Genomic DNA, 22,769 nt, shown 5'->3' with positions numbered 1-22,769 from the left:
GCGGGGGAGGGCCGGGGGACTGAGGGAAGGGCCGTGCCCGGACTGCGCAGCTCCGCGGGCAGCGCGCTGCTGGAGCTCGGGGAGCGCCGGGACGGCGCTTGTACACGGCTGTGCGTTGGGGCGCCGCTGTGCGAGCCGGGCTGGGGATCGGCCGGCCTTCCGACTGCGGTGTCACGAGCCGAGAAGTCGCCCGAGCGAGACGGGAGCCCGGGGAGCGGCGAGGAGCGGACCGGGCACTGCTGAGCATCGCCGAGGAGCCGCCGAGACTCGAACGGCCGTGAGGAGGGCGCCTGTGGGCGCGGTGCGAAGCTGCAGCCTCCCGCCCGGGCCGCCCGCCGAGCCCTGCCGTCGAGGCGCAGCCAGATGTGTGCACGAGGCACCGTCCTGAGCGGTGGCGGGCTCGGAGGACACGGAGGACTTGGCCTCTGCTGCGCAGGACGTTTTGGAGGAGCAGAGAGCTGTCACAGCTCAAATGGTGAAAACGGACAACCCTTGCCGAGGATGGGGCTTGCTGGGTGGAAGCTGCTTGATGGCGCACGGCTTGCAGGTGCTGGCATCCGAAGGGTGTTAAAACCACCTACACCATCCTCTCTCTGTAATTCTAGCTCCAGAAATAAGCGTTTTAAGTGATATTTTGCAGAGTCTGAGTGTGTCTCTCACTGGGTCTATAAGGAACTGGCACCTCCCAGTGCAGAACAGGTGCCTGTTCCCTGATTAGCTATAGAGGAGTCTTTCCTCTTCTTACTCTAATCTTCTTGTAGGGATGTATTTGAATTTTAGAATTAACTTCTTCTACCCTGGAGAGATAAAGCAAGCATTGGACATTTTCGAGATGAATATGCAGTTGTATGAGGGATTGCCTGAAACCAAAATGTTTAATTGAACCTGGCTTTTCTCATCAATCAGTAATTCTGAATATGATAATTTCACCAAAAGTAAAGATTCTGAGCTGAATTTCTTTACCAGATGGTTTTATCTTTTGCTCTGATGGATAGAGGTTAAAGATTTTTCTATGCATCTTATTTAAGATGAAAATGCAAGGGAGCTTAAACTTCAACAGAAGAGGTAAAAATTCCCTCTGCATGAGAATGTATTTCAGTAAGCAAATCATATTATTTAGGGAAATTGTCAGTGATGTCCTGGTACTTTCTGGAACATGCTAGAAAGCTGGACATACTGATTATTGTGTTTTGATTTCTTGTTCAAATACTTGCAAAGGGAAGAGCAAGCCGTTTTCACTTAATGACTAATTCCTCACTCCACTGTGCACTGTGAGGTAACTTTGTTTCACCTTTTCCTCTTCTAAGCAGATCTGTTTAGGAGAAGGAAAATTTCATTTTCAAATATTCCGTCATTGTTGCTTACAGCTTTTGGTTGAACTGCTGTAAGGCTGGTCTTCCACTGCAGAGGTGTGCTGTGCAAAGCAGACCTCAGCAGCTGGCAGCTTTAGCTGTGATTTAAAAATGGGATAACTGCAGAACCCATCAAAGGTATGGCACAGGCTGAAGCAGAAGCCTTGCAGACCAACAGATAGTCAACAGTTTAGCAGGGGAAGAGACAAAACAAGCACCTCTGTGTCCCGTGAAAGTAACCCCCTCTGCCCTGCAAGCACCATGCAGCATATACTGGGGTGGAAGACAAGAGTGGGGGTTGGTCTGGAAACTCACACATCTACTGAAAGTAGAAGGCACAGAGGTGTTGGAGAGGATAAAACTCCTGGCTCCATGCTTACCCCCTGAGAGAGCTTCCTCTCTTTCCACAGGACCAGCAAGCCTTGTGGCCAGCAGTCCGGACTGCCAGCATCAACCCTGCTGCCTGCAATTGCAGCTGGGGCAGGATGCGACTGCCAAGGACAAGCTGCTGTGAGTGTGATGTGGTGCAGCATTATTTGTGGATGGGGGGAGGAGGAGGTACGTAGTACGTGCTGCTAGGGAGGACCAGTCTTGCTTTAGAGTTTAAACAGGCCCAATTTATCATTCTTGGTAATGTCACCACACAATTTCTAATGCTCCCATATGTATCTGTGTAGGTACATTTAATGGAAAATGTTCTCTTCTGTCATACCCACAAAGGCTGTCTGACTCTGGACGCTACCAGCTGGCTGTTTTCCCAGATAACTGCCTTGGCAGCTCAGTGTAACACGCTGCTGATGCTGACCACAAGGGATCATTCTCTTAGGGCCTGCTAGCAGCCCCTGAGGCACCAGGCATGGTGCTGAGCATGCTTTCCCAGTGGACACCCAAGGGACAGCCCAGAGATTTCACTTCCCATTTTGTAAGCCTTTACACAGGGACTTTCCTAATACTGCATTTTCAACATTACTGGCATGTAATTGCAGCCTGTATGTTGAGCCTGGGAACATTAGCATGTATGTGTTGGCTGGAAAAGTGTCTCTTGAAGGGCAAAGTGATCCAGTTCTCTCATCCTCCAGGCTTTGGGCCAGTAATGAAGAAAAGGAAGATTTTCTTTCCTAGCTGCATGCAGGCAGATCCTAGAAATAGAACTATGGCACCTTGATATATGCAGCAGGTAATTTCCAGCAATCTAATCATGATACCTTTCAGAAGAATCCTGTTTTTTTCTACCTCTACTTATTACAAAAACCCTCTCAAATGTATCCAAAATTAACTGTTGTAAAACAATTGTAGAACGCTGCAAAACATTGCTGTTGATATGACAAGAGGATGAAATTGAGTTGTAATACAATAGGCAATTGCCTGGGCCCTAAGGACACTGATGCACGTTTCTGTCCTGAGGCTGTCTGACCCTGCTGCCCTTTACCAAGCTTTGTCTTGATGTCCTGGCCCAGCCCTATTTAAACATGTTTGTGATGACCTTGTGATGGACACATGGCAGTCAGTCATGGCGTGGCTCGTATTGCTCAGGTTTGCATCGGTGTAGATGGGTAAGGGAAAGCAGTACAAAATTTTCCTTCGAGTGCGTGCTGATAGCATTCATAGTTAGCCTCCCTCTGTGAGAGTTCGTGTCTTTCCCAGCACTTGCAACACAGCTTTTTCTAGTTCAGCAAATTCTGTGTGCAGTTGAGGTCATCAGGAGACAGAATGACTTTTACTGAGCCTGTCTTGAAAACAGTCACTGCTGCAAAGGGCACTGAAGCACAGTAGTTTGCACAGCGCTAGATTTCTGACTTTGCCTTCATATGGCATAGAAAAAGTAAGATCACTTGTTTGTCTTCATGTCTTTTACTTCTCCTTGAAGAAACAGCCCTCTCAGAGCTTGTAGGTCATACTATCCAAACTGCCTCCATCCTGGGAAGGGAAGGGCCATAGGTCCATTGTACAGATGTGTACAGGCTCATGTTGCTGCTGTTTTGGGTTGCCTGCACTAAATGCAATGGGATCTACGTGTGATGCTCAGGCAGTGGCAATTTCACACATGCTCCCTTTCACACTTAAGCAAACTGAATCCTGCCTCATGAATGATTAACTGTCTTGCATCTGGACTCAGTGCAAACCTTTCACATCCTCTGAGCACCTCCCAGGTGGTATGCACTGACTTGTGCAATAGCTGAAAGGCCCTGAACGTGGAGATACAGGCTCCAACAGGCACAGCCAACTAGAAGAAAAGGGCTGGCAGCCCCTTTTTGTCTGGTTGCTGATGCTGTGAGCCCTCTGAGCTCACGTTCTGCTGGGTTTTGCTTCCTGTGGGGAGCACACCCCCTTTACCTCCACTCCCGAACCCACAGCATTCCAAGATTCTAAAGGCAGATGGGAAGATTCAGGAATTCTGCAGAGGAGAATTTGCAACATCTCCAACTACTTGGAGACACCTCAGGTCCCTGAATCTTCCAGGCTGCAGAAGTCCAGTTGTTATTGCACGACAAACTTTAAGCATTTTAAGAGTAAAAGGGAAAAAACAGGGAAAAAAGTGGAGATTTCCCGTGTGTACACTGGCATTATACAGTCCAGATGCCAGTAGGTGGCACCCAAGAATGTGCAGCTCTGTTGGTAGGCTTTGTGCAAGCCTCGCTGCTTCTTGGCCACAGCACCTTGGTGCTGTCAGCCTCTGCTTTCCCTGCCGCCACGAGGAAACCTGCAGGACTTTTCCTCTTTTTAGTGTAGGAGTTCAAGTGCTGTAGGAAACAGTGTGGAGAAATCCAGAATTATACTCAGCAGTGGTACTTGTTGTTAAGGTGCCCACACGTGGGTGCTGCTTTCTGTTGCCTGTAAGTTCACATCAGTCCTGGGTGGTGAGATGGCCCCGAGCTGCTGCTTCCTGTGGGGCTCTGCTCAGAATGTACAGCTAGATAGAGCTGTCTGAGGACATTGCTGGGGAATAACACGACTCTTAGCCACGTTACTGGTCTTTTTTGCAATGTTTCTTCCAGTCCAGAAAAAATGTGAGAAAGCAACTAAAGAGTGCAGGCCTGCAAGGAAGTCAAACTAAGCGTGCATAGCGATGTTTTTAAGATCTTAGTTTTGCAGTCTCGCTGAATGTTATTTACACCTGGACTCGTGTAAGGAGATGGGTTGTGTTTGTGACTGGTTTCCTGTGCTGCGTGATGCTGTCAATGACTCGTGCAAGCAGTGCCCAACAGCCATAGTGCCTTCATCCAGCAGCTGCGAGCAAGGATTACTTTTGTGTGGTGGTTAGGCTGAGAGTTCCATTTATGTTGGTCCTGGTCTGGCAAAATGCACACAGCTTAGGGGATGAGGCAGTTCTGTCCCTCAAGGTGTGAAGGCAGAGCTGCTCCAGCAGCACCTGGCTGAGCAGAAGGCCTCTCGCAAGGCTTAGGAATGCAGAGAAGCTGGGCTTGTCCGGGGAACACCAGGCGGGGGACCAGGAGAGCAAGAAGGAGAGAAAGCAGATGAGCCCTAACGAACAAACGAGGTGGCAGCTGCGTCCTGTTGTCACCTCCAGTTTGTTGTGCTCACCGGCTGAAACGCCCTACCCAGGAACATCCCTTTCACAAGGCTTTGCGCTGAAATGGGAGGAAAGCCGTCGTGGGAACGCCGGCAGACCTCGAGGCGCTGGGCAGCCTCCCCTGCTGGGTCCCCCCGGGGAAACCTCCCGGACCCGGCGCTGCGCGGCTCTGCGGCCCGTCCTCACCTTCACGTGCGCGCCGCAGGACCGGGAGCACTCAGAAGTTAATTAAATTCCCACCCACCACCTGGCCCGCTCCTCCTCCTCCTCCCGGTGCTCTGCTTTGCGGCTTCAGCAGAACAGCGGGAGAGGGGAGGGAGTGTAATTACGGAGCTCCACGGAGCCAGCTCCGCGGCGCCTCGCGGCTCGTTAGTTACAGCTTCGGCTGCACCGCTTCGCGGAGGGTCGGCGGGGAGCGGGGGGTGGGCGCGGCGAGGGCGGGCGGCGGCCTGCGGGGCGGCCCCGGGGAGAAGGCAGGGCGAGGGGATGGAGAGGCAGGGAGAAGGGAAGAAGGGAACGGAGCGAGGGAAAGGGAGGAGGAAGGGCCGGCGGGAGCAGAGCGTGGTGTGGTTTGTCTGCGGGGCGGCGAGGATGCAAGGCGGGCGCTGAGGGATGCTGAGCGCTGCCGCTGCCTCGGAGCCGCGCGCGGTCCGCTCTCCTTCTCCGGCGGTGCAGAGCGGTGCTCGGGCTCCAAAACCCCGTGCGCGTCCCTCAGAGCGGTTGTGAGGAGGGTGGGTTCTGGAGGATAGCACTGCTTTCCCAGCATATTAAGTCTTCTCTGAGAAAACATTTCCTTTCCCAAGCCACCCTAATTTTCTCGAAAAATAATTGCAGTGGTGTTCCAAGTCTCTCCCAATTCAAGCAAATAAGAATCCTCGGCATTTTCAGGTTAATAAAGTCCCTTCCCCTGTAAAGAGCCAACGCCCTTGGTGCAAGGACAGGCGGACCAAGCCAGCAAGGAGGTGATGCCCGTTGGCTCCGCTTCTCCCTGAGCAGCCATCCACTGGAAAACAGCATTTCTGCTGCCCCCTGCTGCAGGGGTCCTGTGCCCGGGGGAAGGGTTACCCTTCTGACGCTGCAGGTCTGCCAAAGCAAGTAATTCATAAGAATGTGAGGGGGTGGAGAGGGTGCACATTTCCAGCATAAAACTGTTTTGAGTCCACTTGCAGCTTCTGAAATGGGTAGGTGCGTATTTCCTCTTCTTACAGACGGGAAGGGACCGCTCAGAGCAGGTAGGACTCTGTTCTTGAGGTCTTGGGGCTGCTCTCTGCCAATAGTTAACTCTGACTTCGTGATTTCCATTTTGTTTTGGCAACTCCCAGTCACTGTTTCTCTCTCTCTCTCTTTTTTTTTTTTTTTCCCCTGGAAAATTTCCCTTAAGGAACCACTGGTGATGACCCATGAGACAGTGTGTGAATGCTTTGCATTGTGCAATGCTCTGACATTTGGCATTCCTATGGCGTTATCCCCCATCAATGCAGAATAAGTTGTCAGAGCATGAAATTGGTATTTTTACATATTCTTAACGTACAGATGTCATCTGAAAGCCACGCACAGGCATTATGATTAAACTCTCTGTTTCATTCTCTGCCTGTGAACAGATCTGTTTGGAAGATTTCTTTCCTTTCGGGGGGTTAGAGAGAAAAGATATAGCCTTAAAAAGTGGCAATTCTACCTAATATCACTATCAAAAGGTGAAAGCTAAGTTTAAGACATTGTGCACCGAGTGCAATATAGACTCATAAATGCAGAGCAATAGTATTCAATTTTTAGCACCTGTGTTCCTGGCATGGTAGCAAGAAGTGAACAAGTACCAGATGGAATATAATCAGTGACTCAGTTTCTTGTGCCAAATATATCAACATGTTCCAAATCAAATCTGCTCAGGGCGTACAAGTTTGTTATTCTACATTAATTACTGTCTAAGAATGGCAGACCCTTATAGGAGGATTAGTATGGCTGAACATAACATGGAGAAAGAAGAGGAAGGGCATGAGAAGGTACCCACGTGGGACCCCAGATCTCTTGGTTTGGTTTGTTTCGTACAGAAAGATGAGGACCTTTCCAAAGTTTCCTGTTTGGAGGCAGATCAGATGTCCTACATGTGCTGTCTGCCCCTGTCTCAGGGAGCTGTGCTGTGCAAAGCTTGGTGCACACTGAAACCAGAAGCTGAGCAGTCTCCTCTGCTGGGATTTTACAGATCAGGCCGTGTAAAGCTGTGAGCATCCTGCTCTGACCTCATAGCTTACCCTGCTTGGGCAGAAGGTTGGACTGGAGACCTCCTGAGGTCTCCTCCAGCCTTTACTGCCCTATGGTCATGTTCTCTCATAGACAGAAGTTAAAAGAAGGGGGTGTTCAGCTTTGGCACAACAGATCTTACTGCTCAAATTTTTCCCAGCTTTTGTACAAAGAGTGCTTGACACTGCACAGAGCTTCATCCCGGTGCTGCTGTTTGCCTGCTTGGTTAGAGGTATGTCTGGAGTCCATGAACTTCAGCAGGGTTACAGGAAACACCTTAGCCAGCATCATAGTGTTCAATGAGTGAGAGGCTAGAGAACTACCCCAAGTTACAGCTTCTCTCTACACCAGAAAACAAAGCCAGGTTGGATTACCCCTCAAAATGAGTAATGCAAAGCCATCATCATCCGTGCTCCCCCTCCCTGTCTTGTTCACCATCCTCCCAGAAGCTAGTGCTCTACCATCAGTTCCAGCCAAACGTGGTAGAGTGGTGAGAAACTTGAAAGGAATTGAAGTCACAGGCATTGTAGGAAAACCAACGCGTTTGTAGAGATGGGAGAGTCAGATTTCTGTCTTCACAAATCACAGGGCTCCCCGATGGGCTCAACAACAGACTGTATGGCTACCAGGCTTCGGTGTAGTCTGGGAACGGCCATACTACGAGTTGGCTCTTGCTCAGTGATGGTTGGAGGGGATGAAAGTGCTGTCAAAGGAGGCTAGGAACACAGAAGCTGTGAAAGGATAGATAAGGAGATGTGGGAGAAGAGAGGAAAACTCTTTGTCAATAAAGTCGGAAAAGGACATAAGAAAGAAACTGGGTATATGGTAGGGAAAGAAGCAGATAAGGATATAGCAGAAACAAAAACAAAAGTTGTAGAATTCACTGAGTTCCATTAGTTATTAGAGAAATTGCTAGCTGATTACATTCTTATTCAGAATTGAAGAGGATGGAAAGACGTGATGGCACTTTAGTTGTAAGCACAGAACGTACTCCTAAAGACAATTCAGGAGCAAATTTAGAGAGCTGTGGACTCAGTAAAATGCTGGAAGACTTCTGAGGCTGCTTTATGATTATGATGTGGCTGTCTATTATGTTCTGAAATTCCAATCTTTCAACCAGATGGCTGACAACAGGGTACATAGCTTCTGCTTGGCCACATGGTCCACGTGAAAGACCTATTGCAAGGGCACTGGGACTGTCTGTCTGCAGCCCAATCCAAACCCCATCACAACCAGAGCGAGGTCTGCCTAGGTCTTCTGAGCAGATGAACGAGCACCCTCCATCAAGTGCGCATCCACAGCTCACAGGTGTATAGGGCCAACACATCCATTTCTTTGGGAAGTTATGGACAGTTTCCCTCTTCCTGGAGGAGTACCCGTGATTCTTCAGGTAGGGGTTGAGCAGGGACTTGTAAGGAAAGTCTCGTGGAAGACTGCAGAAGAGTTGCCCTGGGGACACCACTTTGCTTCTCTCCCCTTCCCTTCTGCTCAGACTCCTGCCTGAGTGTTGGTCTGGCTGCAAAATGCAGCAAGCAGGAGTTCAGCCAAGCCTCTATGGCTGAGTCCATGGGGTGCACCAGGACATATCCAGGCAGCCAAGGCTTTACACAGGTGCTGTGCCTCCAGTGTCACCGACCATCAAAAGGGATGGGAGCAGATGAAAATCATCTGCTTGCAGAACCTCAGTTCTGTTGCTGAAGTCAATATAATGCAAAATATGAGAGTGAGTCTCTTTGGGGAAATGAATCAAAGCCAAATAGCTTTGGCAGCTGCTTAAGCAGTGCTCTGTGACTGCAACAAGATCGCTGTCTTGCACGTTTGGCCCAGGAAGCAATGGGCAAGACAGGCTTTCTCTACAAGCATCAGTGACCGTGATTGGCTTTATAACCACAGGTTTCCCTCCAGTGCAATCCATGGGGCTGAAGATCTTCTTCACCAGGCCCAGGAACAGACATAAACGTGAGCACAAATTGTTTTGCCTGGGACGAAAGGACGCGCTGGACCTTTGGTGTGGCTTGTCATTGCTAAGGTCTCAGAGACTTGTGGCCAATGGCATGGCACACTCAGATACACATGTGTTGTCATCAGAAGCAGGCCAGCAGAGGAGAAAATAACCCATGAAGTTAGTGTAAGAAGGCATGGCAGAACTAATGGGCAACTTCCATTGACTGAAGGAAACGTTTGTTTTTCCAACCAGGAGTAAGAAGTTAATCCTGATAGGGAGAAATCTGTTGTAGTGCTCTGCAGGATTTCTCTTACTTCATTAAACTCTGACATCTGGGAGGGCAAATCCACATTGTTACATTGTCACTTCTGCCTGAAAATGTGTGTGCCAGTGCTTAATGTAAGCTTATTTTTCCTTCTTATTTTGTGAGTGTAATTGTGTACGAAATTGAGCGGAGGGCTTTTATTTACTTGTTAGCAGCCGATGGGTGTCAGGTCCTATCTTCAAACTAAGGTATCACTGCAGATTCAGAATCAGTCTGAGCCCAGGGAAGATGTGCTCCAAGCTATATGTCCCCAGCACGCTGTACTGCAGTGGTGTGACCCATCAGCATGGCAGCAGCACAGCCCCTGCCTTCCTTTCTCTTGGCAGCACCCTCTGAAAAAGTGCTGCCTGTCCCCAGCTCTGCTCTCACTCAGTTGACCAAGCACTGTGTACCCCATGTACCAGCGATCTGTCATCGTGTTTGCCTCTTTCCCACTCTGCAAACTGCATCAGTAGGGATGTTACATTCTCTTTCAGCAACAGGGAGAATTGCCATAAGTTCACTTGCTGGAGCATGCCTCCAGGAGAAGCCATCCTCTTGTGCACGCACTGGGTTGACACACTTTGCATCTAGTAGAGCATCTTTCCCTCTTCCCGTGTGTAACCATTGATGTCAGGCACCTTCCCAGCAGGTGCTGTAGCTGTTTCTGGAGCAAGGCAAACCATCATCTGTTGCCATGCTCACACTGTGCTCAGTGCAGTGCTGGATGCTGGGGCGATGGGTCTGGCTGCTGCTAATGTGTGTCTTGCCGGAGTGTGTGGACCTGCTGTGTGGCTCTGGCATTGTACCACACTCTTCAGCTGCAAAAGCCGTGATGCAGAGCAAGGGGCAGATGTGAGAGCAGATGGGTAGAGAGGGAGATGGCAGCCCCATGTAAGGCTACTGGCGAGAGAACCTGTGCGTAGCCCATGGGTTACAGGAGAGGTAGAGGTCCCACACTGACACCTAAACAAACTCAGTGCTCACCTGCTGGATGTTCCACTCCCGAGCAGAGGCTGTTGCAGGAGCACAGGGCGGGCAGCACGCCGAGGAGTCCCAGTGGGGACCTCAGGCTCCGCTACAGCGGAGAGGAGCTGGGAAGAACTGCGAGCACTTGAGAGCACCGATCCTGCAGGCAGTCAGGGACAACCCGGTGTCATCCCGGCCGCCGAGGCCTCATTATCTCACCCCCCACTGCTAACAGCTGAACGCGGGCTCCCGCCACCGGGGCTCCGTATCGGATAGGCAGAGCGGCGCGGGTCCCTCAATACTCCTCCCTGATTCCCGAGGGCAGGTTGTGAGGAGGATCGGGCTGGGCGCAGGATGTGCGCAGAGCCACGGGTGCGCTCCCGGTGCAGCCGGGCACGGGGTGGCCCTGCAGGGAGCCGTCGACCCCGTGCTGCCCGGGCTGAGCTCGGATCGGAGCACCCCGCAGCTCCGCTCCCCCAGCGCGGCGTCCTCTCGGTGCCCGGCTCTGTCTTCCCCCGGACACTCCGCGGTGCGACCAGCTCTCGGTGCCGGGCTGCGGCAGCCCCGTGCCCTCCACGCACCTCGCAGGGCACGGCCGGTACATCCGGGCGGGTGAAACAACCCCGCTCCGAGCTGCGCCACGTGCAGATGTGACAGCCGAAACATCTGCGAACGGCTCTGCAGAAACTTCAGTCATGGGGCGTCCCGCGGCCCCGCGCCTCTTCTTTGCTTTCCCCCACCGATAGGAGCGGTGGGGCGGGCGCCGTGCCGCGCTGCTGCGCCTCATCCCTGCGCCCAACGCCATGCCAAAGAGCAGCGTCTGCACGGAGCCGCCGTGCTCGGCCGAATCGCTCCTAATCGCGGGGTCGGGACAGCCGTCCGCACGCTGCGAGGCCCCGAGAGCGGGGTGACACGTGGAGCTGTGTGGAACGAGGGCAGGGCAGGGAAGAGGAGCGCCGATGGGAGATGCCCGGAGGGACGTCTGCTCCCTCTAGCAGAAGGGCAGCTCTCTGGAGATGAAGCCTATCGCTGCTGAGTGCCCTTCGGGATGTCCCCGCGTGCCGGGGCCGGCTGCCTGGACGCGAGGCACCCCACGTTGTGTGTAAGGAATGCGGCAGTTGTGGGGTTACTGCCAACTGTCGGGAAGATGTGCAAACTGAGCTGACCCACGCAGCACTGCTTCCTCTGGGGGGCAAAAGCCAAAAGCCAAGGAAGAGGGGAACACCTTCCGAGGATGGCCTGTGCAGAGCAGTTGAAGCTGCTGAGCTTATGAAAATGACATGCGTAGGGCTGAGAGAGGAAGGAAGCAGAAGAAAGATATCTGTTGCCAAATATAGATGGAAATCCCGCTCTGAGTGCCCGTGGCCCACCTCTGCTGCTCATACATCAGTGAGCAGTGCACGGCACACACGACTTGCTGCAGGGAAAAACAACAGTGCAACGTTCTCATGGAAAAACTGCTTTAAGCACTGCTCCTAAGAAAGGCAATTTTGGAAAAGAAACTGTGCTGGGAGTGCAGTAATGATTGCTATTTTTTGAGGAACAATGGTTTTTATCAAAGTTTCTCAGAAGGAAAAAAAAAATAAATGAGAAGAAAAAACAAACAAACAAACAAAAGAAAACCTTTCCTTGAGTGATGCACATAGTTTGAGAAATCTCTGCCAAAACTTTTAGAATCTGGTGAGGTGGTGAGCAGTGAAGACCTCACAGTGAGAAGTGACGGCCGTGTTCAGCCGGGCGGTGGAGCTAAAACTGCCGATAATTAGGTAGGGAAGCATGCGTGGCCCTGGAAGCAACACAAACGAGCTGTCGACAGCTGCCTTGTGACTGCTGGGTGGCAGACGGAACCTATGGGCTTACCTCCTCTGGAGCTGCTCCACTCTTCTTCAGCCACTTCATCTGCAGCCTCAGCGGCCGCCTGCAGCAGGGGCAGAGCTGCCCCTGGGTGTGGAACGGGGCCACACAGCAGTGCTGGAGGAGATGTCCACAGCCAGACTGGTATGAACGCAGCCTGGCATCCTGCTGTTGTCCATCTGCTGTGAACCGTTCGCCATGCAGGAGGGAACTCAGCACTTCAACACACGAGGAGAGGAGAAGCTTCTTGAGATGAAAACCATGGAATCCTACAACCATACCATGGCTTGTGTTGGAGGGGTCCTCAGAGATCATAGCAACATGGAGCGGTTGGGTTGCACAGAACCTCACAGCCCTCACAGCTCCACCCCATACCATGGGCTGGCTGCTCCCACCACATCGGGCTGCCCAGGGCCCACCCAGCCTTGCCTAGAATGCCTCCAGCAATGGGGTGCCCAGGGTTTCTCTGGGCAGCAGTGCCGGTGCCTCACCGCCCTCTGAGTAAGGAATTCCTTTATAACATCTAACCTAAATCACAGAGGAGAGAGGGGAGCTCATGTAGGCCATTCAGGATCTGAAGGGTAAGGAACTGAATCTTTCTCCTGCTGTTCAGTGGAAGAACAGTAAGAGGCCCCTGGCAGAGCTGCTCCTGCCAGGGCGCGATGGGGGACAGCCCTTGTCTCCTCCTGAGGATGTGGCAATGTGCTCTGCTGGGCGTTGCTGAAGGAGGTGCCTTCAGTGCCCGTGAGAGCTGTGCTGGTGTCTTCCAGCCCTCATGACAGCAGGCAGAGCTGAGCAGGCTGCAAGGCAAGAGATCTGTTGTGCCTGTAGTGGTGTTCCCTGTGAGCAGGAAGACGTGCTCTGCATGTTAGTAGTGAAATGCTGGAGTGAGAAATGCGTGTTAGTAGTGAAATGCTGGAGGTGCAGGAGCGCTCTGATCATGGCAGTGCTGCTGAGAATGGCGTGGGCTGGAGTGGGATGCAGATGGGAGGGCTGCTGGGTACACCCCAGAGCTTTGGGTTTGGACAGCTGCTGTGGTTTGTTTCAGCACTGCCTCATCCGAGAACCAAAGAATCAAACACCTTTCCAATCTTTGTCTCACTTATCTATAATTCACCAATTTTGCACTGTTGTTGCAATGATTTCCCTTAAAGAAGCACAGATGCTCGGGCACTGTTGACCTGAAGGGGCTCCTCTGATGCATAGGTGCTATGCATGTGGAGTCCCAAGGTAAAGTGTTTGGGGGTTGCCTTGATGCCAATCTCTGCACAGCATCAGCTCTCACTGTGAGGTGGATTCACAGTGGCATCACTCGCTGCAGTGCCGCAGAGTTTCCCGGATGTTTTCCGAGGTATTTAGGTTTATTTCAATGTTTACAACGCATTTGTTGTTCATTAAACATATTTACCCAGGCTAACCCAACACGAAAGAAATTATCTTGTTTACACTGGAATCTTGACAAAAAACACAGGCAGAAAAGGTAGACAAACACACACAATCCGACTGCGGCGTGGAACATTGATTCGCTGCCACTTCCAATTTTTCTCATTAGAACTTATTTTATTCGAACGTAACTCAGTACTCCGTGTAAATGTGAAGTTGTTAATCTTATTACTGTAAGGAAAACAAATTAATTATTATGCATGGTATTGGAAATGAGTTGTTAGGCTGCCATGGGGAAGATTAGGAAAATACACTCATTACTTCGAATGATATCTGATGTACACGCACAGCTCTGTTCTTAAATCACTCGCTGTGCGCTGATCGCCAACGCAGCAAGCAGAAGAGCCCTTCTTCTGCCCGACTGCCGAACGTCAGCCCGTGCCCTGGAGGCTGGGCTGGGGGCTGCACTCAGCCTTCCGCGCGTCGCAGTGCCGGCGCTGGGCAGTGGCAGACGAGGCTGTTACGGAGGCACAGGAGGTGCTGCTGTGTCCGAGCGCAGCCGGCAGCCCGGGAGCTCCTCGTGGATCCTAAGGACGGGGCTGTGAGCGGGGGGAGGAGAGGGGAGGCATGGCAAAGCGTGACACCGCTCGGGTCTCAGCCCTCCCCCCGCCCCTTGGGAGCCGCTGTGCCCCCTCTCAGTTCGGGGCAAAGCTTCTCTCGCCTGGGCACACGCGCCTGCCTGGCCTGCACGGGGCGATTGAAAGTGCGTGCAGTGCAGTTCAGGTGTATAAGCAACCAACTCCTACTCCAGCATTTTTCACTCAAGCATAAAATAGAGGGCAACAAAGCCATGAAAGCAGCGGGTCGCACCCATGCGCTTTGCCGTCTCCCGCCGCCGTGCTGCAGATGCGGCCATCCCGGCCGGGCAGGCAGAGCTCTGCTGAGCAGCACCGGGACTCCATGCCCGGGCCGCACGGAGGGGAATGGAGGCACCCGGGGAACGGTGTCGTTGCCGATCTCCGCTTTTGGGGGCGTGTAACACTGTGCCCACCAGGAAGCAAGGAGTAAAAAGAGCCCTCTGTGCCCGGCGGCAGAGCCGCTGGAAGCCCCGAGGTCAGCCGCTATCAGGGCGCATCCTGCCAGGCGCGGCACGGACACAGGGACAGACAGCGGGACAGGGACAGGCGCAGGGACAGACACAAGGACAGACTCAGGGACGGACACGTGTGCGCAGCGGACGCGGAGCGGTGTTGGGGGCGGTGCTGCGCGGAGCGCTCCGGCCCTGCGTGCGGTGCTCCGTGCGGGCATGGCCGCCCCTGGCACTGCGTCGGACGGGCCCTTTCCCGGAGCCGGGAGCTCCGCGTTCCCCGCCCTCAGTGCCGTCGGAACGCGCCCGGCCGCGCTCGGAAGCCCTCCGGTTCCCCTTCCTAAGAAGCGCGGCTGGCTGTAAGTGGCTCTTCACGGCGATTAGGGCTCTCTGTCGAGCAAATGGGTCGAGAGCTATCGCACGGCTCTTCTTTAATTTCCTTCTTATTGATTTCAGAATTTAACTAAGAAAAAAAGAAAAAAGGTTTCAATTACAGTGCCACCTTTTTGTGTTTCACACCTAATGATCCTCACGCAGTGGTGTAATTGGGGGTGAGCGGCGTCGGGAGTTAATGACAGATCCTGCGCTGCCCTCAGAGCCTCCTTTAGCCACAATTCACCGCGCGGCGATAACGAGAAGAGCATCACCTGCTCCGAGAGCCCCGCGCCCGAATTAGAGCAATGCAAATAAAGAAAGAGACAGTGCGCCAAAAATACCCCCAGAAGGGGAAAAAACAATCTCTTGTGGTAACTGCTCTCAGCGGGACGCAGGGCCGAAGCTGCCCCACACCAACGGCCGCGGGCGGCTGTGTGCATCCCGCACGGAGCTCTGCGGGGGCACGGCGGACCCCCGGCACGGCGCAGCGAATGGCTCCGGCCCTCCAGGGTGACCACCTGCGGGTGGTGTCACTGTGCAGGGCAAGACCCGGCTTCGAGCACATGTCCCATGTCGAGCACACGGCTATGGGAACATGCAGCGGTTCTGGGGCCTGGGGAGGCATCTGGGGGTCTATCTTTGAGCAGGAATAGGAAACTGGGGAGCATCGGCCTCTCTGGCCGAAGCGCCTTTGCTCCACCACGGTGACGGCAAACACCCAGGCTGTTTTTGGTGGCACTGAACAGGTGTGGCCGCCTGATGCCTCGGGCACATCCCGCTAGGGCAGATAGCTCTCCTGGCCCCGGCCCAGCAGCAGCACCCATCAGAGCAGCCTGATGTTCCAGGCACTGAACCAGCCAGAGCCCTTCGAACACAGAGCTGATGGCTGTTGTACCCAGGGCTGCTGGGCATGAAGGAACTTCTGGTTACAGCAGAATAGCTTTGAAATGTACAAATGTATTCATCCATGCTGGCTTCTGCCCCTCTTAAAAACTCACAGTGAGGGAGGTGGGGTGAAAGCACATCCCTAGGAGATCTGATGTTGGCTGCTGGAACTGTGAGAACCATGGCACTCCTGTGGGACAGCAGAGGTGTTGGGGAGAACCTGCCGGAGGCACATGCTGTGTTTCACCTCTGAATGTCCTATGGGAAATGTTCCGAGCTCTTTGTCTGGTTGGGTGTGAAATATATTGAGATGAAGAATCTTTTGGCAGCTGAGGTTCACCCCTGCATCTGTGTATGTACATGGCAGCATGCTGATGGAGACCTGCGATTACTGACCCATCGCCCAGGCAGCAAGGGATGCTTGTTGGGATCCTGCACTGGGAGCTGCCTGGTGCCTATCCTGTCCGGGTGTCTGATGTGTTATGTGTTATGTGGTTGAGGCTGCAGCCCAGCAGCCTTTTGTCAGTCTGCAGAGGAGAACAGGTTTATTATTGTGAAGCATCAAACAGGGAGGACCCGGCTCCTCTGGGCAGCACCTAGGTGCATCTCCCTTGGGCCCCACAGACCCCTGGGTTTCCTGACCTCCCTTCCGTTTCCAAGCACATTCACATTGACAGGGGGCTGACATCAGCCATATTACCCTTATTGCTGGCAGCTAATGGAAGCAGACTGCTTAGTGGCACACCTTCCTGCCCTTCAATCCGTACCTTCTGGTGATCTGGAAAGTGGAGGCATCAATCTGACATTTTTGTGATGCTCTGATAAGAGCTAACACAGACCCTGCAGCACCGATGGACTGGGGCAGAGGTTTCTGCTCTGGCACAGGCATCCCTCTGGGAATGCTGACCCTGGTTGCTGCATGCTGCGGGCTGAAGGCAGTGCAAGATGCGGTGCAGCCAGCAGAGGTACTGTGGAGGTGCAGCACACGCCGTCATCATGCCACGAGCATTCTGCTCCCCACTGCCAGGCAGCAGAGCTGCTGCAGCAAGGCGGGTAGACCCGGGCACTGCTCGGAGTGAGCATAACAGCTCTGGGTGAGGGCAGAACAGAAGCAGTAATGCACACTGACCAAAAAGGAGAAGTCGCAGCATTTCCTGCCCTTCTCTCACACTCTTAAGAACAAAACCTGCCGTGTTGCCAGCTGCAGCCTCGCTGCAGGACCTAACAGTGCTGCCCTAACGTCGCATCTCCCATCATCAGCTCCCGATGGTGGCACCGCCGTCCGATGGGGCCGATGCGCTCCTGCCTGGGGCTCTTCTGCACGGGACAACGCTGCAGCCGGGGTTGCCCCTCCCCGCCCCATCTCCACCCGGGGCTGTCCGCATTCTGTGACCTGAGGGTCGCGGCCGTCGCGGCCCGGAATGCTCCGCCGCCCGGGACAGTCCGGCTCGCACCACCCGCTCTGCCTCCGGCCGTGGGCAAACCCGTCCCGGGGGTCCGTTCGATCTCGACGGCCTGTCGTTCGCCCGCAGTGGTGTTGTAAAGTGAAATAAACAGAGAGAATCGGGAGCCTGTGGCACTCTCGGGAGAGATGGATATTTGTGCAGCAGCAAAACGCGCTCCGCTTGCTGCTCAGGGGCAGAACAGCACCGGAGTCCCCCGGTCGGCCGGGATGGGCGCTGCTGTGTGGCCCGGAGGTGACACAACGCAAACGACACGGGGTGTGCTGCCGAGGTTCGGGGCTCTGCGCGGCCCTCTGCCCCCGCCCGCCCCGCACCGCGCTCCTGGGAATAGGCTGCCCGGGACTGGTGCGGGCAGTGCCGAGGGGAACCGCTCTGCCGGCGCTCCTCTTCCGGGCGGCCCCGAGCCGACGGCTGCGAGCTGCGAGAGCGCCGCGGGGCAGGGGAATTGCCCTTTCACTTCCGAGATCTGTGAACCAGAGAGAAAAAAATCCATGACCTCACCACCTGAGGGAAAGCAGCAGCGGCCCTCAGAAGGCCCCAGAAAATCAGATTTATGCCGCTTCGTAGCTTTTCTCCCCGCTCCGTGCGTGTCGGCCGCTCGCCGCCCACAGATCACGGCACGGCCCTGGAGGTGCTGCGGGACAGGGATGCCCTCTTCCTGCAGCCGTGGCTCCGCGGTGCCCCCGTCCCGGTGGCTGTCAGATAGAAATCCGGGGTCGTACCACGGAGCTGCTCGTTGGAACGGCACTGTGGCATTGTCTGGAGTCCCTTCCAGCTCCCTGAGCCGCAGCCCCGTGCACAGCCCTTTCAGGCCCTGCTGACCGCAGACGTTTGCCGCCAGCAGAAGCGGAGCACTTCTTTTCCCGAAGATACCTCCAGCCCCGGCCCTACTGCTGCACGGCCGCCGCGGCGCGCGGGGCTGCGGGGGCACCGCGCTACCTGTCGCTGAGCCTGAGCCCCTCTCCTGCGGACAGAACCGAGCGGGGGCTCCCATCGCCTCCCCCTCCCCCCGCACAACACACCACCCGGAGCCGACCCCCGTACCACCATCGCGTCTCTCAGCCGGCGGGGCGCAGGGCGAGAGCCGGGGCCGCAGAGTCCTGCGTGCTATTTTCAAACACGCGCTCGCACCGCACAGCCCGGGGGCAGCGCAGGCCCAGGGAGCCGACAAAGTCCGGGAGTCCAAGGGCGTGTGCGAGGCAGCGGGTGGGGAAGCTGTAGGGGTCCATCCCGGCACAGCTTGTTGTTCTTTTTTGCTTCCTTTTAAAATTATTATTAATTATCTTCTCTCTCTTTCTATTTCTTCTTTTCCTTCCACTTCCCGGGCAGAGCCGCGCTGCTCATATTCAGTGCGGATGCAGCGGGCTCCATCCCTGTGGTTATTGGTGTGTGAGAGAATCGGGGGGAGAAGCACTGCTGAGAGGGGCAGCCGAGGCCGGGGGACAGCGCGCAGGAGCGGGCTCCGGTCTTTGCATGGACTTCATTCGTTCCATGTCCCCGCGGGAAGGGGCCGGGCCCGGCCGGGCAGCGCAGGGCAGGATCACGGTGCGGTGGCTCCATGCGGGGCTGCCCCGATCTGCCGTTGCTTTCCGTTTCTCTTTATTTCTGGGAAAGGAAAAAAACTGCTTTTTTTTTTTGAGGGGCTCTTATTTCGTTTTTTTTTTTTTTTGTTTGTTTCTTTCTTTTCTTTTTTTTCTTTTTTTTTTTTTTTTGCCCGGACAACCACGCTGACAAATAAACGCCTCAGCCTCTGCAGCCCCCGGCCCGGCTCCGGGCATCAGGCTCCCTTCGCCTCCTTCTCCCGGCCGTGACACGCAGCGCGGGGAGGGGTAACGGGGCCGCGCGGGGGTCCCCCCGCTGCCGCGGGGCAAAGCCACGTTCCGCCCCCGCGGCAGGGACCGGAGAAGGGGAAGTGGGCTGCAGGCGGGGGCGGCCGGGCGCGGCCGGGCTTCGGGTGTCGGCGGGCCCCAGGCGGGTCCGGTCCGCGCGGCGGCGGGGTTGGGGCTCGGCAGGCTCGGGTGCGCCTGGGGACATCCTGTGATGCTGCAGCGCACAGGACATGATCTCACATGGCGAGGGGCTCCGCGGCTTCTTAATCATTTCACGGTTCCTTCAGAGGCTTTTTTCCACCTAAAACGTTTAGTTTCAGCTCAGTGAGCGGCTGCAAAAGCTCTGCGGGGAGCGGAAGGGTTGAATTATTCTGACCTGAGAGAGCCACGAAAAAAAAAAAGAGAGAGAGAGAAAAGAGAGAGAGAGAGAGAAAAGGGAAAAGGGAAAAGAGAAGAAAAGTGAAAAACAGAGAAGAATAAAAGAGAGAACGTGAAGAAAAGATAAAAAGAAAAGAAAGGAAAATAAAATAAAAGAAAAGAAAAGAAAAAGAAAACAAAACAAGGAAGAAAAGAAGAGAAAGGAAAAGAAAAGAAAAAAAGAAAGGAAGAGGAAATAAAGGAAAAAAAGAGAAGAGAAGAAAAAGAGAAGAGAAGAGAAGAGAAGAGAAGAGAAGAGAGAGAAGAGAAGAGAAGAGAAGAGAAGAGAAGGAAGAGAAGAGAAGAGAAGAGAAGAGAAGAGAAGAGAAGAGAAGGAAAGGAAAGGAAAGGAAAGGAAAGGAAAGGAAAGGAAAGGAAAGGAAAGGAAAGGAAAGGAAAGGAAAGGAAAGGAAAGGAAAGGAAAGGAAAGGAAAGGAAAGGAAAGGAAAGGAAAGGAAAGGAAAGGAAAGGAAAGGAAAGGAAAGGAAAGGAAAACGGAAAGAGAGGAAGGCAGCAACACACTACGTGCAAACTTTTTCTGTCTCCTTCCACCAACTCCTCCAGGATCGCAATGGATTTAGAGAAGATCTACGCGGCCCCGCGGCCCGGGCGCACAGGTACGGAGCGGAGCGGCGGAGGGAGCGGGGGACGCGGCGGGCGAGGAGCCCAGAGAGGCCCCGGCCGTCTCGGAGCCGCCGCCAGCGCGGTGAGCGGTGCTGTGGGGGGCGCGGCGGGGCGGGGGAGCGGGGCCGTGCGGGAGCCTCGCGGACTGCGATGAGCAATGCGATTCCGCACCGATCGATGGGGCCTTTATTGGTTAAATCGCCCGAATAATCGCTCCGTCGATACCGCACTGCACTGCCGCGCCCGGAGCGCCGTCGGGGGGGAGGGATGAGGAGGGGGTGGCGGGGGGCGGCGAGGACCGCTGCACCGGGCCGCGAGGCTGCGGGAGGGGCGCGGTGCGGGGTGCTTCCCCGGCCCCCGGCCCGCGCTGCCCGCCGCCGGAGCCAGCCCGGCGCACGTTCGCTCCCGACGAACGATGCCACGCCGCAGCGGGCGGCGGTCCCGCGGGGGGTCCCGGCCCCGGTCCCGACGGGGTGGGGTGACCGCTCTCCCGGAGCCGGCGGCGGGCAGAGCCCAGGGTCCGCGGGCAGGGAGCGGGGCTACGGTCGGGGCTGGGCGCGCCCTCGGGGTCCGGAGGGCGGAGGTCCGGGGCGACCGCGGAGCGGGGCGGGGCGGGGCGGGGCGGGGCCCGGGACGCGCCGCTGCCGTCGGGGAAGGCCCCGCCCCCCCGGCCCCGCCCCGCTCCGCCCGGCTCGGCTCCGCCCACGCCCCTACGTCCCCATTGGCCCGCGGTCAGCCAATGGGCGCCGGAGCGGTGCGGCGGCCAATGCCGGCGCCTCAGAGCGAAGCGCGGCGATTGGCCGCGGACGGTGAGTGACGTGCGGAGCCCCGCCCCGCCTCGCGTTTCGCCGCTGTCCGGCGGCGCGGTGCTGAAGAGCCTCCCGCCGCGCCTCCTCCGCGGGTGCGGGCTGGCGTGTAGCGCGGCCGGGGGGCAGCTCTGGGCCGGAGAGCCGGGCGGGGCCGCGGGGAGGAGTCCGCGGCAGCGCTCGGACGCCCGGCCCCCCTCGCCTTCTTCCCCTCCCGCCCCCGGCCCGCCCCTTCCCCGCCAGCCCCCCACCCGACACAACCCTGCGGCGCCGGGGGCGGGCATCGCGGGGCGCGACGCTCGGCTCCGCGGCATCACCGCGACGGCACGGCGGGCGGAGGCGGGCGGTTCGCTCCCCACGCTGCCGGTGCGGCCCCGACGGTGGCCGCCGACGGCCCCGCCCCGCCCCGCGCCGCGCGCCCCCCGCCCCGCCCACGCAGCCGCCACAAGTTCCCGCAACTCGCGCGGCCCCGGACGCGGGGTGCTCCGCGCTCCGCCCGCAGCTCCCAACGCCGTCGGGGCGCGCCGGGACGGCCGCCCCCAGCCGCCGCCGCCGGGGCCGCGCGGTCCGCGGGTGTGGGGGCGGCGGTCGCGCCCCGCGCCCCGCCCGAAGGCGGTGGAAGGAGCGGGCGGTGCCGCCGTTGGATGCTCGCTCGCCGCGCCGCTAGCTCCTCTCTCCCGCACCATCTGCCCGCGATCTCCGCTCGCGCTGAGCGCCGCCGCCGCCGCGAGGTGCGCTCCGCGAGGCCGCTGGACCGCCCCGATGGAAATACACTGTAAGCACGACCCGTTTGCAGCAATGCATAGTAAGTAGGCTGCCTGCCCCCTCCTATGGCGCGCCGGGCACCGGGCGCTGCGGGCGCGCTCCGAGCTCCACAGTCCGCGGGGCGCAAACGGAACCGCGCGATGCGGCCGAGTGGGAATGGCGCGGGGCCCCGATGCCGCTCCGCGCCCCGTGCGGGGATGGTGCGGGAGCGTTGCTTGGCGGAACCCCGCGCGGACTGGAACGCTGACAGCGGTCGGCGGCGGCGGGCGCTTTGTTCCCGGGTTCGTTTTGATTCTGGTTTATTTTTCCTGGGATTTCTGCTAGGGCAGAGAAAGCCTCTCACGCACATATACTCACGCACGCTCCAAACTGCGTTTTTTTTTTTTTTTTTTTAAATTATTTATAATCCTCTTCGATCTGTGACTCGCGGCTATACGTACACAGGATATATGTACATATACTCCGAAAGGAAACATCAGGGAGAAGCGCTCCCGGCGCTGCCCCCGGACGGAAAAGTTTCCCGAGCGATATTGCCAAACATTCTGATGCGCATTCATTAAACCAAAATAAACGCAGCAGCGCGGAGGGCCGTATGCGCGTCAGCCCTGAGGAAAGAGCCGCTGCTCTGTGCTTCGTGCCGGAGAGAGCGGCGGAGCAACGGCGGAGCGCGGGGCCGGCGTAGCTGTGCCTTTCTCCAGGTACAGGGAGAGAGATCCTCAGTGCAGCGCGGTGCGGTGCCACCGCAGTGCGCGGTGCCTTCAGTGCTGCTTTACGGCGGGGGACGTTGGGGCAGAACGAATCTCACTTCCCGGTGCGCCACGGCCCTTTCAGCGCCAGAAATTTGTTTTCGACATAAAGCGCCGAGAGCGAGGGCTGCGGGTCTGCGCCTCTTCCCTTTCCGCCTCCCGCTCCGTTCGTCCCCGACCATCCCCTCTCCGTCC

General features: G+C 56.1%; 1 protein-coding gene and 1 long non-coding RNA gene across 2 annotated transcripts in view; both read left to right on the top strand.

The window, feature by feature from the left end:
* The first annotated feature begins 29 nt into the window (after positions 1 to 29).
* Positions 30 to 18,669, top strand: LOC146542403 (uncharacterized). The gene is made up of 2 exons (XR_014880515.1): positions 30 to 547; positions 1,763 to 18,669. It is a non-coding gene; the product is annotated as an uncharacterized LOC146542403 (long non-coding RNA).
* Positions 18,670 to 19,942: 1,273 nt separating this feature from the next.
* The window catches only part of PAX5 (paired box 5), a 113,974-nt gene continuing 111,147 nt past the window's right edge, over positions 19,943 to 22,769 (top strand). Inside the window, exon 1 of the mRNA XM_085213628.1 lies at positions 19,943 to 20,250. Coding sequence (XP_085069754.1) covers positions 20,205 to 20,250 — 46 coding nt within the window. The 5' untranslated portion in view covers positions 19,943 to 20,204. The remainder of the gene's footprint in view (positions 20,251 to 22,769) is intronic.

Source organism: Meleagris gallopavo, chromosome Z (assembly GCF_905368555.1).
Source record: "Meleagris gallopavo chromosome Z, MGAL_WU_HG_1.1, whole genome shotgun sequence".
NCBI classification, from domain to species: Eukaryota; Metazoa; Chordata; class Aves; order Galliformes; family Phasianidae; genus Meleagris; species Meleagris gallopavo.
Note: the sequence above shows the minus strand (reverse complement) of the source record. Positions and strands in the feature narration are given on the sequence as shown.